Genomic DNA, 19278 nt, shown 5'->3' with positions numbered 1-19278 from the left:
ACTAGTCATTCCCCAAGGCACTAAGGTCAAAACAAAGCATCAATAAAAGTAATAAACAGGTTGAGGGATAAAAAATTAAGTCTTAACCTTTCAGCTGACTAGGGAATTTGAACTAAAATCCATAAGCAAATTTAAATACAAAAGCTCAGCAAATAATCTGAAATCCTCTCTCAGAGACTCCAGGTGGGATTTTTTACTCAGATTCTTAAAAAGGTGCTTTATCATTTGAAGAATGCTATTAACCTCAAGCCCCACCCCCAGTAAGATAGGATATCATTGGATGAAGGTCAAAGACAGCAAATAATCCGCCAACGCACAAATCTAGTCAAACAGCCTCAAGGTTAGTCAGCAGTTTGGGAGATTGGAAATGGAATACAGAACCTTTCACCTCTTGGTCATTGGTTCAAAGATGACCCAGGTGGGTAATAACCAAAAGTACTTACCATCTGATAACCTTTTTAGCAGCTTCTTGAGAGGAGTTGCACATTAGGAACTGAATTTGGTTACAACATTCACCATAACTGACAATCTTATTAGAAGTCTCAACAGAGAGACCTAAGGATGAAATTAATATGTTGGGATTGACACACACAGGACATGTAATATATAAAGAGAAGTTTTTTCTTTTCCCCTCCCCAATCACACCTTCCTGAGGCCCAGGGAAAGCCAGATTCATCCTCTTGCCAGTCACAGTTTTCTACACATAAAAGTGATAAGACTGTAAAATTCAGTGTTGTTTGGCCTTGTAATAGGAGCTCTGGCAAGGGCAGATTCCTAGCTTCCCAACAGGACCCATCACTTGCCTGTAGCCCAGGTAAGGCCCAAGATAAGAGGTTTAAAGCTTGTGACATTTTTATATAGTGATGTTCTATTTCAGGTTCTTTTTAGAGGTTTAATTATTTCAAAGAGACATGCTGGAAGAGTAACAAAGAGTCAGGCAAAGGAGTTACATTAAAAGAGGCAGAAAGCCAAAATATAAGCCCCACCCCCTGCCAAAAAAACCACCCTCCAATATCCATGAACCAGTGACAGACATGTAAAAGCAAAGATGGTGAAGCAGAAAGCTTAACAAAGCAAGAGGACCTCAGGGTAACAGAGACAAGGTGGGTGAGGAAATCTCTTTTATTACACCAATTTCTGTTGGTGAAAGAGACATGTTTTCGAGCCATACCGAGCTCCCAGTGTCACAGCAAAATGAAAGGTGGTCCCAGAGCCTGGGCTTTCAAACCTGAATGTCTACACCGCAATTAAACAATCCCTTAGCTCAGGCCCTGCAAGCCAGAGTCAGCTGGCACGGGGATGGGTTTTTAATTACAGTGTAGATAAACCTTAAGTAACACATGGGAATTGGTTCATGAAGAACTATAGTTGAGTCACTAAGTAATAATGACTAAAATATAGGGTTGTCGATTAATCAGTTAACTCACGCAATTAACTCAAAAAAAATTAAATGCAATTAAAAAATTAATCACAGTTTTATTCGCACTGTTAAACAATAGAATACCAATTGAAATTTATTAAATATTTTGGATGTTTTTCTACATTTTCATACATATTTTGTGTTGTAATTTAAATCAAAATGCATATGATTTAAATATTTGCACTGTAAAAATGATAAACAAAAGAAATAGTATTTTTCAATTCACCTCATACAAGTACTGGAGTGCAATCTTTGTCATGAAAGTGCACCTTAAAAAATGTAGATTTTTTTTTGTAACATAACTGCACTCAAAACCAAAACAATGTAAAACTTTAGAACCTACAAGTCCATTCAGTCCTACTTCTTGTTCAGCCAATCGCTGAGACAAACAAGTTTGTTTACATTTACAGGAGATAATGCTGCCCACTTCTTACTTGCAATGACACCAGAAAATGAGAACAGGCATTTGCATGGCACTTTTGTAGCTGGCATTGCAAGGTATTTACGTACCTGTTATGCTAAACATTCGTATGCCTCTTCATGCTTCGGCCACCATTCCAGAGGACATGCTTTCATGCTGATGACGCTTGTTTAAAAAAATAATGCGTTAATTAAATTTGTGACTGAACTCCTTGGGGGAGAATTGTATGTCTCCTGCTCTGTTTCACATACATTCTGCCATATATTTCCTGTTATAGCAGCCTCAGATGATGACCCAGCACATGTTCATTTTAAGAACACTTTCACTGCAGATCTGACAAAACGCAAAGAAGGTACCAATGTGAGATTTCTTAAGATAGATACAGCACTCAACGCAAGGTTTAAGAATCTGAATTGCCTTCCAAAATCTGAGAGGGACGAGGTGTGGAGCATGCTTTCAGAAGTGTTAAAAGAGCAACACTCCAATGAGGAAACTACAGAACCCAAACCACCAAAAAAGAAAATCAACCTTCTGCTGGTGGCATCTGACTCAGATACTGAAAATGAACGGGTATTGACCTGCACTGCTTTGGATTGTTTGGAATGGTGGTTGAAGCATGAGGGGATAGATGAATCTTTAGCGCATCTGGCACATAAATATCTTGCGACGCCGGCCACAACAGTGCCATGAGAACCCCTGTTCTCACTTTCAGGAGACACTGTAAACAAGAAATGGGCAGCATTATCTCCTGCAAATATAAACAAGCTTGTTTGTCTGAGCGATTGGCTGAACAAGAAGTAGGACTGAGTGGAATTCCAGGCTCTAAAATTTTACATTGTTTTATTTTTGACTGCAGTTATTGTTGTACATAATTCTACATTTGTTAGTTCAACTTTCATGATAAAGAGACTGCACTGCAGTACTTGTATTAGGTGAACTGAAAAATACTATTTTTTTTACAGTGCAAATACTTGTAATCAAAAATAAATATAAACACTTTGTCTTCTGTGTTGTAATTGAAATCAATATATTTGAAAATGTAGAAAACATCCAAAAATATTTAAATAAATAATATTCTATTATTGTTCCACAGTGCGATTAATTGCAATTATTTTTTTCAATCGCTTGACAACCCTACTAAAATATAATTCGGTTCAACATTTTTGGGACAGGAATCATGTCAATGACTTGCACTGACATACTAGACTTTAGAAAGGGGGAATTCGTAATAAAAATAAACAATAAGGAAGACAATCAATCAACAACCTTCAAATCAGAAGTGAGGAAATTAAAAATCCTTAAACTCAACATGGATGTTACAAAACATTATATAGTACAGCCACAGAAAATCGGTATAACCCCTAAACAAAAAGAGAAGCCAGTATAGTTAAATGGTAAGGCTCAAGCAGTTATTTGAGTCAAACAGGCATTCTTTAGAAAATGGAAATGGAGCCCACGTGAAGCCAACAGAAAGAAGAACAGACTATGGTAGGTGAAATGAAAGATGGAAATCAAGAGGGCTGAGAGGGACTTTGACGAGTGAAAGAAATTAAAACAAAACAACAAGAAATTCCTTAAGTGTTTTTGAAGCTTGCAGTAGCTTGATTAAGCAGGCTTGGATTTTTTTTAACATGTAAAAAACCAGCAATATATATTAAGATAAAACCTTAGAGGAGAAGGATAAAGTTTGGAATTGTGATTGAAAAAGATACTCAGAGTCAATATTTTAGTTCTATCTCATTGGTAAATAAATGTGGGACACTGAATTATAAATTTAGAAATCAAGCCAAAGTAAAGACACTAAAAACTTTCATGCCTTTATCAAAGTCATAATTAATAACTATTACTCCTTTAATACTCTCCAAGGAGGTATGCCAGAGAATGTACATTGTTACAATTTCTCAATCCACTGCCAAAATTTTAGATAGCAAACCAATAAAAAACAAGTATCAGAGGGGTAGCCATGTTAGTCTGGATCTGTAAAAGCAGCAAAGAATCCTGTGGCACCTTATAGACTAACAGACGTTTTGGAGCATGAGCTTTCGTGGGTATCTGACGAAGTGCGTATTCACCCAGAAAGCTCATGCTCCAAAACGTCTGTTAGTCTATAAGGTGCCACAGGATTCTTTGCTGCAATAAAAAACAGTTATGCCACTCTTGCATATTTGTATGTTTAAAATCTCTCTCACGTGGCTTTATATCTTATTTCCCCAAAGACATCTGTCTGCACTGATTTATATTCAGCCTATTAGTTTTACTATGTGTGTTTTATTATCCATCATGGAAAACTAAAGTAAGACATGATCCATCAGTCTATTGATCTTCATTGGCACATCTGGTCCCTCTCTCTAGGAATCTTTAACAACAGACTGCCAGCTTCAGTTCTGAATACTGTACCAAGAAGATGACAGCTCGACGTTTATGCCCCTTGTGTGCCACACTAGTTAGGGACAGTTTTCAGATTTATTTTTTGCATTTGAACAATACATTGTATACTCTGCTTCCTTTGTCCAAAACACTTAACTCTCCTCTGCTCCCTTATGGAACTATTTTCATTTATGTCTGAATGCATTCCAGAGTCACTATGGATTTGGGGCATTCAGAATATTACAGAAAGTTATTACATGATGTACACGAGTTCACCGAGGCTCAACTCTCTCCAGGGCAGAGGGCAGCCACGCTGGCTCACTACACCCGGATGGGTCCGGGGAACTAGTCCGGCCAGGGGGTCTCCCTCAGTAGCCCTTGCAGTAGTTGGTTGCAATGTGGTTGCGTCTGGCCCTGGCTCCGGCGGGGCAACAACCACTGAGTCAGGATGCTCAGGCCCTCAGGCAGGGCTGAGCAGTAATGATAGGCTTTGGCCTCCTCAGGGAGAGGGGGAGTCTGCCACCCAGGAATGGGGTGGCAGGGGGGACGCAGGCCCTCCCACTCCACTGCGTCCCAGCCCGGGGCCCTAGCAGCGGTTGAGGATCCGCTGCTTAGTCAGTGGGGATCCTGGTTGCAACACACTGACATAGGCTCTGGTAATGCTGCAGCCAGACTGGAGTCGGCTGCCCCTGGGCCACTTCCACACTCCCCCTCGGTCCCTACCTGGGTCCTGGCGTCGGCCTCCACAGGGTCCTGGAGCATGGGTTCATCACGGCAGACGTTGGTTGGCAGGCAGGTCCGGCAGCTCCTCCGGGTAGCGGGCGCGGGGTAGCTCCGGCCAGCCTGGGCAGCCTCCTTGGGCCACAGGAGCTTTCCAGTCCGGAGCTCCCCTAGGGATGTCTGCTCTCTCCGGCGGCTGGGCTCCTACTGAGCTCTGAGGTCCAGCCTTTATAGTTCCGGGTTGCCGCCTGACCCTTGGAGGGGCAGGCTCAGAGCTCTCTAGCTCCACCCACTCTGGCCTCTGGCTGGGCTCTGCCTCCTCCGGGGTGGAGGGGAGCCACGCTGCCTCACTACACACGCTTTCAGTAACCACAAAGATTAGAAACGTCTGATTTTCTACTTGGGTAGAAAGGATCTGACATAGGAAAAAATAAAACCAAAAACCCAAACATACATACAGTGGGTCTAACCTCCCCTCCAGACCAACAACTCTTGTACAGAAAAGCCAAGGAGTTTAGAAGCATCTAAAGAGTGCAAGAGCTATCTTGCCACAACATTATTCAAAAATGGAAGACTGGATACCAGTTGATATTTGACCAGATGAACGTCAAGCAATGGTTTCTTATGAAAAGGCTACACTAAATGTTTCCTTCAAAGTAATAAAGCAAGACTGCCATTTGTCTACCAACAAGGGACCTCTTACTTTCCCGCTGACCTTCATCAGACAGCAAGGAAATATATTCGAGCACAGGTATGGCACAACGTTCTCCAATACCTTGGTAAATGACATTGGCTAAAATAGCAGAGAAGACTTAGCACATGACCTTGTTCTGTCCCCACATGAGGATGCAGAGAGCCTGCCCCAAATGTAATTAATATTTCCACAAAATCACAAGATGTTTCCTCTCAACGAGAGAATTCAGACCAGCCACCAAGCAAGGCTTATCCTACGTACAACATGAAGCAGAACTGCTGTCTGAAAACTGCAGATGCTCTAGTGAAGGGCGTGAACCATTTCTTTCTCTCCCACTCATCCACAGTATTAGAATTAAACACCTTTTTGCTCCAAGCAATCAACCTCAGGATGACTCTCCTTGTGTTTTCACTACATTTTCATTTTTTGAAACAGGAGTGCATCACCCCTAGCCAATCTGTGTCATTTTCAATGGCTTACTATCATTGCCTCCATTTCAAAATTGCCCTCCTGGTTTTCCAAAGTTCTCCACAGATTCAGTTTGCATCTACTGGCTTAGAAATTGCTTCCAAAGCTCTAGTCTTGGTCTTCCCTTGCTCTCTTCTCCATGATTTTCCACACGCAGGTGAATGTGCATGTTGCAAAAGGGTATTCAGACTTTTAATTAAGGAACCTCATTCATCTGGAACTCTTCACCATCTCCAAGCCATCAAGTCAAGTCTTATTTTAACACCTTTTTTCTGTTTAACTGAAAATGGACTCTCTAGGATATTTTGTAATGCTGTGTGAGTGAGACAGAACACGGTTAGACAGATAAAGGAAAGGACAGAGTCAGGACTCAAATTTCAGTTCCCAAAACTGCTGTTAACTTGATGTATTATGCTGAACAAGTCACTTCATCGCCTGTGCATCAACTTTCGCGTCTTTAAAAACGAGGATACCAAGATGAATCTTTGTCAAATCATAGAGAAATTCTGATGACAGCAGCATTATTTTAGATAAAGGTACGGAACGGGATCTTTACATGGTGTCAAAAGTGCAGCTGGAGAAGCTGAGGCATGAAGGTGAAGTGACTTGCTGAATATCACAGAGAGAGTAGCAGAACTGGGAATAGAATAGAAACCAAGAGTACGGACCTCCAGTCCCTTTGAAAGTTTAACTCTAGAGCCATGATTTTGTTTAATTACTTTTCTAAGTGAAGCAGTGTTTGTGCTTTGAAAGAGAAGAATTACTTAAAAAAAAAGTCATACCACTAGCACTTAAAAAAACAACAGTAAAACCCACAACCCTGTGAACATAATTCATTAAGACAAAAGCAAGATTATCATGTTGCTGTAGTGACATCTTAGTGAGTTTCCATAAAACGACACCAAATTAAGGTCCCCAGAGACTCCTAATCCCAGGGCTATAAAGTCATAAGGTATTGTCCCTGGTACATATTTCTGCTGGTCAGATGGTTACTGCAGCTGCCTTTACTGAAAGATCCATAGAACAGCAAGGAGGGACTAAATGAACAAGGGTATAGCCACACCACTTCTTTATATTGCAGTTACAATATACTGGATGCATGGCAGCATCTCAAGTAAATGTAGGCAAATATCTGAATGCAAGAGATTACAGTCGTGAGCAGTGAACACATAGTATTTTCCTCACGTGTTTCAGAACAGAATGGCAGAAACAAATACAGTAACTCCTCACTTAACATTGTCCTGTTAACATTGTTTCATTGCTGATCAATTAGAGAACGTGCTTGTTTAAAGTTGTGCAATGCTCCCTTATAACATTGTTTGGCAATCACCTGCTTTGTCCACTGCTTGCAGGAAGAGCAGCCCATAGGAGCTAGCTGATGGGGGCTTAAAACCAGGGTGGACCGGCAGCCCTCCATCAGCTCCCCTAAGTTACCTGTGTGGCAGCTGGCCCAGCAGGCTATCAGTTGCCGGGCAGTTCAGCTGTCCCTCCCCACACTGCCATGTGCTGCTCCTGCTCTCTGCCTTGGAGCTGCTTCCGGGAGCCTCCTGCTTGCTGTGGGGGGGGGGGGGGGGGGGGGAGGGAAGAGGGGTTTTAATGTCAGGGTGTCCCCCTCCCCCTGTTTCTGCTCTCCACTCCTGCCCCCCGTCTCCACAGAGCCGTGTATTTGGAGTGGCAGTGTACTTAGAGTGGGGTCAGACTACTTAAAGGGGCAATGCTTGCGTCTCTCACACATCATGTATGTCTCTGTCTCTCCCTCCCTCCCTCCCTTTCTTTCGCTTTCACACACACACACACACAGTGTCTCTCTGTCTCTTTCTGCCATGAGATGTCTCCTCCCTCCATTCGTGCTGCCTTGTAGAGTGTGAGGCTACATTAACCCTTGAGGGCTTAGCCGAGTGCTAGTTCATCATTTAGCAGTAAGGCATCCCCTGGGAAATATCCCACCCTCTGACTCCTCCACCTCAACCAAGCTTCATAATCATCATCACTGTGTACCAGTATTAAATTGTTTGTTTAAAACTTATACTGTGTATTTGTGCATACATATATACGCACACACATATACAAAATATAGTCTTTTGTCTGGCGAAAAAAATTTCCCTGGAACCTAACCCCCACCCCCGCCCGACTTACATTATTTATATGGGGAAATTGGATTTACTTAACATCGTTTCGCTTAAAGTAGCATTTTTCAGGAACATGACTACAACATCAAGTGAGGCGTTACTGTACACTAAAATGCTCAAAGAATGACAAGTCCTTCAATGAAACACAAGTAACGCTTCCACACTGCAAATAGGCTTGGGTTAGAGTCAGAGCAATGCACCTGCCCCTCACAGTGTGGAAAAACTGGCCATTGTGCTGTTTAGCTCATTATACCCCTATATAGATTTTTTTCTAAATCTCTTGGCAAGGTATTTTTTGGCTGCTCTTAGCAGAAAATATTCCAATAGCCAGACTGTCATTTCAAAGATCCAGGGGTCACCATGCCAGTACGCAAACAGTGCAATCATCCTACATTTTCACAGCATGAGAGCAGCATAAGAAGACTTTCAAAGCTCTTACAATGCACTTGTCAACATTAATTGACAGTTGGCTGCATAAAATGTTAAGTCTCTGGTTTTCTTACAGGAGAACAGAATGAACACATCCCTCTTGCTCCTGATAGCAGGATGGGGAAGTTGTTTACTCAGCTACATTACTAAAGGTGGATGACCAAGGATAGAATTTGATATCACACACTATCTTTCACACTTAGTGCTAAAATTGTGTGTGCCTATCTGAGAATGGGTATCAGCATCAGCTTCCTGTAGCGTCATGCTTCAAATGATGATGAACTCTGTTGTCCTGTCTGGGTGAACAGGGACAATGCAGTTCAAGTCATATTTCAAGAGAGTTTGGCCATTCTAACTCATCTCAGACCATTATGATGAGTGCTGAGCACACTTCATTAGAAATAACCGTTCATCTCTACTGACCCACTGCAGTTAAAGTGGGAAGCTGTGTTTGACACGGCTTGTCAAGACAATGAGGTGACACAACCCTAGATATCCCAAAGCAATCAGTTAATGATAGAGCAGCAGGCATACGGACAAACAAAATGTTAGGCACTCAAATAGCTCACACAGCTATCAGGCTCTGTGGCACACCATGCAAAGGTGTTATTTTGTCAGTCCTTTCAAGTGCTTTAGTTATCGCACAGCAGCTACAGGAGTCCAGTTGATAAACAGTTAGGTAACACCGTATACAGAAATCAGTGTATTCACTAGGGAAATTCAACTAACTCTGGGGTGAAACACAGCATCTATTTTACAACGGATAACACAGAACCCAGTTTGGGAGACAGGAAATGGAAAAACAACATATTAAACTCTACAAGAAGAATTTTAGATTGGCAGAATTAGAAGCAAGTCTGTAAAACAGCATCGGCCTGATTTTCAAAGCTGAGCACCTGCATCTTTCATTGGAGCTGTGGGTGCCCAGCACTTCAGAATATTAGGACCCAAATATGAGGCCTTTAAAAAAAAAATTATAAAAAAAAAGCACCACCCATTTCTGAATTGAATTGTGGCTTCTCTCTCACTTCGCGTCTAAGAAAAATGTTATTTACTTAGAATACCCAAACAGCACTATCTATAATGGGAAGCTACATACATTCTTACTGAGAGGAAACCAGTAAATGTAACTAGGCTGTTTCTGCAGGATGATGAATAATTTATATCCAATCTTCACTGCCACCACGGGACAGCAAGCAGCGTGAATAAAGACTCAGTGCTGGAAAAAACAGTAACACTTTATTGCCTTAAAAAGGGGAAAAACAGATATATGAGACAAACAAATACAACTCCAAGACCATCACTTAATTTCTGCAATTTGCCTATTCTCATTCAACAGCAGCTGGATTTTCCAGTTACCTGTCATCAGCTGGACAGATCATTTATGCACTATGTAACTCCTCAGCCTTCTTAGCTGAACAGTAGCTGGAATCATTTCCTAAAAGTTGGATGGGGTTTTAGCTGTGTGAGTCTCATTGAAATAAATGAGAACTGGGCATTTAAATCCCTGCGCACCACTTTTCGGTGTTCCTCTATTACATCCCCCCCCATCCACAATCACCATCTTCCCTCATCACCCTCTAATATTCTTGAACCTCCTTCAACATTCAGTTCAGCCTTGCTGTGTTCACCTAAATCCGACTCCTGCCTTTACCTCTGCTCTCATATCCTCCCATGCTCCCTTCCACCTCCCTCTGTGCCTTTTGGCTGCAATGCTGTTGGGCTTTTATTGAATGTACTCCATCTATGGTCAAGCACCCTGTACAATTCAAGTGATACACTGGGAATATTATCAGAAAATTTAAAAAACGCTACCACTGAGTGGAGACAGTTAAATCTTGTATGATCCCCTGGTACACACACTGAATCCCAGCTTTTAGAGGTCTGATTACTGGATTAGATGAATACTATGACTCTGCCTCTGGCCTCTAAGGACATGTCTACACCAGTGGTCTCCAAACTTTTTACACCTAAGATCACTTTTTTAATTTAAGGGCAACTCCGTATCTACCCTGACCCTTCCCCAAGGCCCAGCCCCTTCCCCAAAGCCCCACCTTGCTCACTCCATGCCCCTCTCTCTCCGTCACTTGCTCTCTCCCACCCTCACTCACTGTCACTGGGCTGGGGCAGGGGGTGGGCTCTGGGTTGAGCCTGAGGCAGGGGTTTGGGGTGCAGGAGGGGCTGGGGGGTGCAAGCTCTAGGAGGGTATTTGGGTGCAGAAGGGGGCAGGAGCAGAGTGTTGGGGTCCAGGAGGGGGTGAGGGGTGCTGGCTCTGGGAGCAGGATCAGGGCTGGGGCAGGGGGTTGGGGTGCAGGAGGGGGTATGGGGTGCTGGCTCTGGGAGGGGGCTCAAGGCTGGGGCAGGGGCGTGGGGTGCAGAAAGGGGCTCAGGGCTGGGGTACAGCCTCCCGCCAGGCGGCACTTACCTCAGTTGGCGCCTGACACAGCCCCATGCCCCACCCCGGGGCTGTGCTGGCCACTTCTGGGAGCAGCGTGGGGCTGCAGCAGGCAGGGAGCCCGCCTTAGCAGCAGGCAGCCCCGCTGCGCCACCGCACCTGCAGATCGTGATCGATCGGGAGAGTCCCCAGGTTTGGTAACCACTGGTCTACCTTGTACCTGATAGCAAGCCTCTCAGCCTGGACTGATAGATTTGCATTAGAGGGGCCTGCACTAGTGCGCTAACAAACAGCTGTATTGACGTTGCTTCGATGTCGCGCAGGCTTGAGAGCCCAAGCTGCAATGTCTGCACGGCTATTTTCAGCATGCCAGTGAGAGCCCTGCTAACAAAACACTGTAGATGCAGGCTGGGAGGCTCACTTCCAGATGCAGCGTAGACATATCCTACATGCCAGCCTTGTTTGCCAGACATGTACTGCAACGATCAGGGTGAACCAGCAGCCATGGAATACATCACTCACTTGAAATACGAAGAAAAAAAGTCTTGACCCTAACATAGGCTGCATGCCTCTCTTGTAACTTACCTGACAAGCCGGGTCAAGATCCATTTTTCTTCGCAGGAATTTTTCCACGTGGCCAATGGTTGCTTCTCCTGAAACTCGTACAAACTTCTTTTCCAATGGCTGCAGAAAGAGCAGATGGTAAGCGACTTAAAAATGCTGAGTCTTCCCACCCAGGGTTCTCTACAGAGGATTCCTCCAGCCCAAACCCAGCCCCCGCTCAAAGGCCCCACACACTACAGCTGAAGATGGCTGAATCAGACTCAGATTTAAAGGCCAGAAGGGACCATCATGATCACGTAGTCTGACCTGCACATTGCAGGCCACAGAAGCTCACCCATCCACTCCATTAACAGACCCCTATCCTCGGACTGAGCTCCCCTCTGCCCTGTTTCTAGATCACTTTGGGATGAAAGGCACTATATACAAAATAATAAACAGACTTCCAGGGTCTAATCCTGCTCCTATTTAAATCAATGGCAAAACGCAGCACTGACGTCAACAAGAGAAGGACGGAGTTCCAAGTTTGCGTGCCAATTTCCTTTTTAATTACCAGGCAGCACAGATGCTGTACATAATTTACTACAGCACAGATATTAAATTGCTATCATGTAGTATGTTAAATACCTCTCTTCATCTATGAGCAAAGGAACAACTTGCCTGCCCCTGGCACAAAAGGACGTTTTAAAAATTGGGAGTCATGCCAATGAGCTCAGGCCACACTTCAGAGCTACACTGAGAAAATGAAACCCTCTGGTAATTCCCAGCCCACACAGCCTAATTTTTTTTAAGCCTCTTATAAGTGATGTTTCAGTTCTGCTGTAGCCAGATTAGCACTTTCTGAATCCCAGAATCATTTTCAACTCAATGCATCACAGTGAGGAATACAATGGCTAGACTGGTTGGGAGGTTTTTACTGTCATTTCCAAGTATTTCCATGGGGAGGACTGTAACAACATGACGTTTATTATGCCATTCTTGAAGATTTTTTTTTTTTTAAGGATTTTTTTTCACAGATAAAATGGTAAACAGCTGCCTGATGATCTGGGTGAGTACTAAGAAGAGGCACAAAGACAGAACAGATTGCAGCACAAAACATGATAAATGGATTTCCCTTTGTCCTAATTAATTGGATTTTTTACATTAAAATTATGGACAGCTGTGATTTACTAGCCAAGCCATATTCCCAATACAAAGAGTACAATGAGCAGGAAGGGCCAAGCTACTCTGATTTAAGTCACAGACACACATATTTATTCCACCTGTAATAATATAGCTAGCATGTTCAAACAATGATGCCTAGAAGTCAGAAACAGAGTCAGAACCATTTTGCTGACCCATGCTATTGTAGCTTGGTGTACAGCACGAATGGGAGCATTGTTTATAGAACACACAAAACACACACACAAAAAAAGTCCCCTGACCGGTGGAGCTCACAATCTAACTCAGATATACAGGAGAATAATGCAGAAGGAAGGTGATTAGGGGACAATGCTGATAGGGATTCCAGGTAGAGAGGTTTCACAAGAAATGGGTCTGAAGGAAGGATTTAAACATGGAGATTTAGCTTGGCTGGAAGAAGCAGAAAAGCATGAAGCCAAGAGTGAGAAGAGAGGTAGTGTGGGGAAAGGAATAAGAGCATAAGGGGGCGGGGAGAGAGAGGAGGAAATGAAAACAGAGGAGTAATTGGGGGCCTATTAATGACATAGCAAGGAAGTGGAAAGTGATGTAGAAAAACAACCAGTAAAGGTATTCAAGGGAGTTGAAGGTGATTCTTTGAGATCATTCAGGGCACAATTCTGCCACCTTCATCCATGTTAGTATCTTAGTCTGTTAACAGTCCAACTGGAACCAGTGGAACTATTTGTGAAATACAGTGCATGGTGAATAAGAGCTGGTAGAACTCAGTGTTTGTAGAAGACTTCTGAATTAAAGCTGAGTTTCAGTCAGAATGTTACTGGAACCCCGTACTTATGGCTTAAAAAGGGGTAGGATCAGGTTACAAAAATAATCAATTTCCTTACCTATGTCACAAACACCATCTTAGATTATTCAAATAGAAAGTGTTTTAAAAATCAAAACCTATTATTGTCTATGCAATTTATTTTTGCAGTTCCTCTGTTCTCATGCACCAGTTCAGCTGTTGTAAGATAAATGTTTCATGAAACCTAACCTTTGGGTCAAATTTGATTTGACTCCTAATTTCCCACCCCCAATTTCAATTCTAAAGAAATACGAATTGTACTGTCCCCAAAAGGAAAAATCACGACACTGACATACTATTTGGCTCTGAAACTACACATCAGGAGGCTGAGTGACAGATGTAGCTGAGGTTTGCATAATCTCTGAATACCTAAGTAATGTATGTTGTTGATGTGTATTAATAATATAAAACGCATTTAACTTTAGGGGGAGTTAATCTGTATTCATTGCCTACGTCTGAACAGCTTCCTCTGAAGCCATTATATGAACTAAGAGGTGCCATCTGCATAGTTTAGAAACATAGTATGAAAATGAGGAAAAACTCCCTATGGAAGGTGGTCACTGTGCATGCACATAAACCTCAGTAAATGTTTTTTATTTCCCTCTAATGTTTTTGACTTTTTAGTGCCCCTTACAAATGTTTTTATTATAGGGAACAAATATACATCTCATATGGACATTTTTCAGTACTGGAGATTTTTTTCTGTGCTAGTAAAATGGCTGAATTGCTTTAAACTAAATGTGTAAGCTAATGTTACATCTACCGTGAAACCATGTACATCTCTTCAAATCCAGAAGGCTGAGCAAAGAATTGATGGGGAGATGGGATCAATCCAAGGCAAAGAGAATGAGGGTGAAACAGAGGTAAGGGGCAGAAACAAAGAAACAATGCAAGAGACAAAAAAGGAGGAGAAAAACCACTTGAGGCGGAGAGAACGATGTAGAGAAAGCAGCTTGGCTGGAGATATTTTCAGGAAGGCAACCTTCTCTCTGCAGATTACTTTCTCATTCAAAAAATCTACATTCACAATTCAATTGTAGGCTCAGCTAAGCTCTTTGGGACAGGGACAATCTCATTTCAGTGTTGGTAGAGTGCCCAGTACAGTGGGGCCCTGTTCTCAGTTGGCGATTAAGCTTTATCATAAGGATTAATAAATCTTACAGGTGAGTAGTTGCACCTGCGTTGCACCTATTCAGATTTGTGCCTGCAGCCTGGACAGGAATCAACCCAGCTAAAAATAAAGATGAGGCAAAAGAGAAAGGATGGGAAAGAATTAAGACAATTTATATGTGGTATGTTAGTAAAATGCTGTTTGCTCCCATTCTTAAATATTAAGGTTGCATATCTCAGTTCTAAATATACCCATGTTTAGTTTCTCTTTTACAATCTGCTACTCTGTGCTGTTCCACAGCCTTTTATTTCTAACATCCTGATGCCATAAAAGATAAAATGTAATATGTGATTACATAAAACTTTAAATTATCTATTGCTTGGCTTGAATAGAGCCTGTTTCTAATGTATTTATTCACATACTGAAATGATACACTTTGCACATCCTTAATTACAGCCTGCCAAATTATGGAGAAGGCAGCAAGAGATGGCCAGTTTCACACTGTGACACTACACTGATTTGGCACAGTAGAACAAGTTTTCATTCACTCTACACTGCAATACTGCAGAGCTGTATTTCTTGTCCAGTTCAGTAACCTCCATTCACAGAAGAGATGAATGTCTTTAACAGAGAGATCAAGGTGAGAGTGAACTAGCAACTGACCAGGGAAGTCTATTTAGCTGCCTAGCAATTATGCACAAGTATTTTTTGTGCCTTCCATCTTCCTTCTGTGGTTATACATTAGAATTCAAGACTACTACCTCTTGGTTGATAAATACACAAACACATATTATAAACTACCTCTTCCAGAACAAATCAGAGATTTAAAAACAAAACAAAAACCAAAAAAACTGCAACATTCTGGGCACGGCTACTCCTTTGGGCAGAATTCCAACTAAAGGCACAGACAACAAGGGCACTCGTCCCCCAGAGACAGAGCCTGAAGCAACAAGCAAGACTAGTCAGTTTTATTATGTTCCATTCTCCCATATTAAAAGATTATTTTCCTGCTTTTTTAGTCTCTCTTCTTGCCACATTTTGTGACATTATGCAATGATGGATTTCAAAGTACAATGTAGCCCAATATCACCTTATACTCCACTGGGTAAACTCCAGATTGGGTGTCCAGGTGTACTTCTAGTGCAAGGCAAACCTGGATGAGCTAAATTAAAGTTATATAAATTTCCCAAGTGTAATGTATAGGAAAATAAATTCAAGCCACATCCATACCTTAAAATTCCCTGCGCCTTCATTAGCTCTGAAAGACAAGAGAAAAGTTAACATAATCGATAATATCTCTAAGCAACATGGTTATTAGCAACCTCAAGTTAATATAATCAATAAACCACAACCATACTACAGTTTTGGTGCATGAAATACCCTTACAAACCAAAAAAAACAAAAAACAAAAAACCACAACCAAGGTACTTCCTTTTAATTGAATTGCTAATGATAAATGAAATACAAATAGATCGCATTAATATAGTTGATCCGTTTTCTCCTCTATTGTATTCCTGTCAGATAAACCCTTTATATCTTTTTCAGATTTAAATCTGCCACTCTGAAGTGAAAACAAAACAAATAAGCCAGAATAACACACTCAAATCTCATATATACTGTAAACTATCAGATATAACATTAACTTTCTTAGGAGTGGTTTGGAACAAAAAAAATAGCATGGATAACCAGAAAAATAAAAATGTCTTCCAAAGGTTACAAACATTGCTGTCTAGGTATTTATACTGTGCTTATCACTGGTATCTAAGCTCCTAATAGACAGTGCTCAATAGTACTGACAGAGCACCTCATACTATTCTAGAGAGATGCCTGGGCCTAAACATTGACCTTTCAGAGTACATTACTCCTAGGGGAATTCTGCACTGATAAAATAAAAAATTTGTTGCCAAAAAAATAAAAATTCTGTGCACAATATTTTAAAATTCTGCATATTTTATTTGTCAAAATAACACAATATAACCATGCCAGTTTCAGTTATTCTGATAATTTATTTCAAAATACCTGTCAGCAAGTATGTCTAACAAAACAGTGCAAAGGCTTGGGGGAGTCAAGGGTAACAGAGGAGCTGAGGGAAGTAACTGCTGGGAAGGACTCTGGCAGTGAACCTGGGTGTGGGTGGGAGAAGCATGGAACAGTTTGGGGGTTTTTTTGGGTGGGAGGGTGAGGAATTGTTAGGGAGCTTCCCTCATGCAGACCCTGGCAAACTCTTAGTCTCTCCCATTCAGTCAGGCACATCCGTCCCTGTCCCCATGTGTTCCTTCTGCATCCACTGCCCCGCCATCCATTCTGCCTCTGGCTCAATACGGTCACCCCACTAGCTCCTGACCCATGCCCCATTCTGTCCCCCCACTAGCCCTAGTCTGTGACAACCCCAGAAGCCCCGTCTGCCCCTCTCTGTCCATCCTGTGCCTCCTCATCTGGCCCCGCTGTGAGGATTGCAGCCTCTGTGCTAGTTGGCTGCCCTCTCTTCTGGTGCCACAGCAGCCCCCGGTGGGCAAATGGTGTAGCTGCATCGCCTCTCCAGCAGAATCTATAGTCTGCAGAGAAAAACAATCTGCAGAGCATATGAATTCTGCACATGCGCAATGGCGCAGAATTCCCCAGGAGTAGTACAAATATGTTGATTAGTGCAGACACGATCTAGGAAAGAAAGATAATACCAAATGCTTCAGATGAAAACAAAAAAGAAATGGCCAACCCCCTTTCCCCCAAAGAGAGAGAAATTCGCAGCTAGTGTAAATCAAGAGCTACACTGGTTAACACACCAACTGATCATCTGGTTCAGGGACTATGTCTGGACAACAGCACACTACTGTACATTTTAAGGTGGTGAGGGTGGGGCAGAGAAGAATTCCAGCTAATAGTTCAACAGAGGAAAAACAAGCCAACAGAGTTTTACCTATTAAAAATTCTCTTTAAAAGGATGTCTTTCACCATGAACAATGCCTGCTTCCTCGGGTCTCATTATTTGTGTGTCAGCTAAGGATGTGTAAGAGAAATAATGCAGCACTTTTAGTCTGTCTTGGAAGAAGCAGAATCAAGCACTGCCCGTTGAACGTTTATTGATTATAATTGCTAGAGATCCCATACACGTAACAGAGAAAAATGTCTTTGCAATGCCTACACGGACCAAATGTTAGAGTGAAGCTTTAGATTGCTATATTTAGGTATCACCATCTCCAATATTTGCCTACCACGAGACAGAGAGCTGAATAAAACCAGCATTACAATCAGCTGCTGAAATGTATTTTAAAAGATTAGTTGCCTTTTCCTAGGTGTGGGGACAGAATCACACAGGCTAGAATTTTATCTTCCAGAATGCCTCACTTTATTCATTATCTGTACGTGTGTCTGAGATTGGACAGGAGAGTACCATCAGAATGATTTTAAAAGGGACTGAAGAATAATGTTATCAGAAGAAAAAAAAGGTGATAAGCATTTCCGTTCCAGGAGTGGCTCTCTCTGATCCATTTCCACTGCTGCAGAAAATATTTAACCACTTCATGTGCTCTGAGACCATAATACAAGGAATTTGGGAGCAAATTTTTAACGTAAAAAACTCTGACTGGTTGACCCAACACTTTTAAAGTTTTCTTTAGTCACTGAGACTTCATAATCTCTCCCTCCATTTCCTGGGCAAGTTATTTCTGAGGTTAAGTTCTGAAGAGGAAAGCAGAACATTTTTTTACAACATCTGCAATTTGTAAACATCTGCCTAAGAGCAAAGGTTAAAAAAAAAAAAAAAAGACACTCACCTACAAAAAAAAAGGCTCCTTGTTACTACTGTTAAACAGGGGCTAATTTAAATAGATTTACTTTACTAAAATTAACCCAAACTGCAAATTATTTTACAGTTAAGGCCAGGCAGTGTCACGAAGCTTTCTCTACAATCACTAAACATTACTTAAGTTCTCAAAAGCATATCTTTCCTTCAAAAAAATTGTAGCATTGATGTGTTGCCTTTAAAGGACATTGCGTGCTAAAACAGTATTCCAGTTTTTAAGAAGTTGCAAGTTACCAATTACATTTTTATAGATCCAGAAAGGTGAACATTTGCCAATGTACTATCTGAGCTGGAAAGAATGTAAATGTACCCAATCTGTCACTTTACACTCTGTGCAGGTTGTCTCTGCCACCCTGTGGTATAAGACAGCAATGTTTTCTATCAAGCTTAGGTCCCAATCTTGCAATGGGATGGGCCTGAAGTTAATGGGAACCTGCATGTATTGTGCTAGTGGAACATATATTGTTATATCACACTGATTATGGTAGAGAAGCACGTTAAAATACGAGATAAAGGAACATTATTAAGTTTGCAAAATCAATCACTCAAAAGCTAAGAGAGACCAGAATTAAGGTTGTCAATTCAATATATTGTTTTCTCATTGTTCAGTGTGGCCCCAAGCTTTATTTACTACAAAATATTCAGACCTTGCTCTGCACACAGAATTTCTAATTTCCTCATGGACTTTTCTATGGTGCTCACCACTATGGGATCCAAATGCTTCACAAACATTAATTTATTTTCAGAACGCTCCTGTGAGATGAAGGGTCATTAGCC

At 41.8% G+C, this 19278-nt stretch overlaps 1 protein-coding gene across 2 annotated transcripts in view; it reads right to left on the bottom strand.

Moving 5' to 3' along the window:
- The window catches only part of PCGF6 (polycomb group ring finger 6), a 48048-nt gene that overhangs the window by 13474 nt on the left and 15296 nt on the right, over positions 1-19278 (bottom strand). Inside the window, exons 7-9 of one of the 2 annotated variants that reach the window (XR_007775029.1) lie at positions 15930-15957; positions 11629-11727; positions 444-9867 (exon numbers count right to left, since the gene is read on the bottom strand). Coding sequence is in view for 1 of the 2 variants with exons in the window: in XM_050958202.1 (XP_050814159.1) it covers positions 11629-11727; positions 15930-15957 (127 nt within the window). In the remaining variant the exon portion in view is untranslated. The remainder of the gene's footprint in view (positions 1-443; positions 9868-11628; positions 11728-15929; positions 15958-19278) is intronic. The other variant, XM_050958202.1, reaches the window with a different exon arrangement.

The sequence above is a fragment of the Gopherus flavomarginatus genome, chromosome 6, assembly GCF_025201925.1.
Source record: "Gopherus flavomarginatus isolate rGopFla2 chromosome 6, rGopFla2.mat.asm, whole genome shotgun sequence".
Taxonomy (NCBI): domain Eukaryota; kingdom Metazoa; phylum Chordata; order Testudines; family Testudinidae; genus Gopherus; species Gopherus flavomarginatus.
Note: the sequence above shows the minus strand (reverse complement) of the source record. Positions and strands in the feature narration are given on the sequence as shown.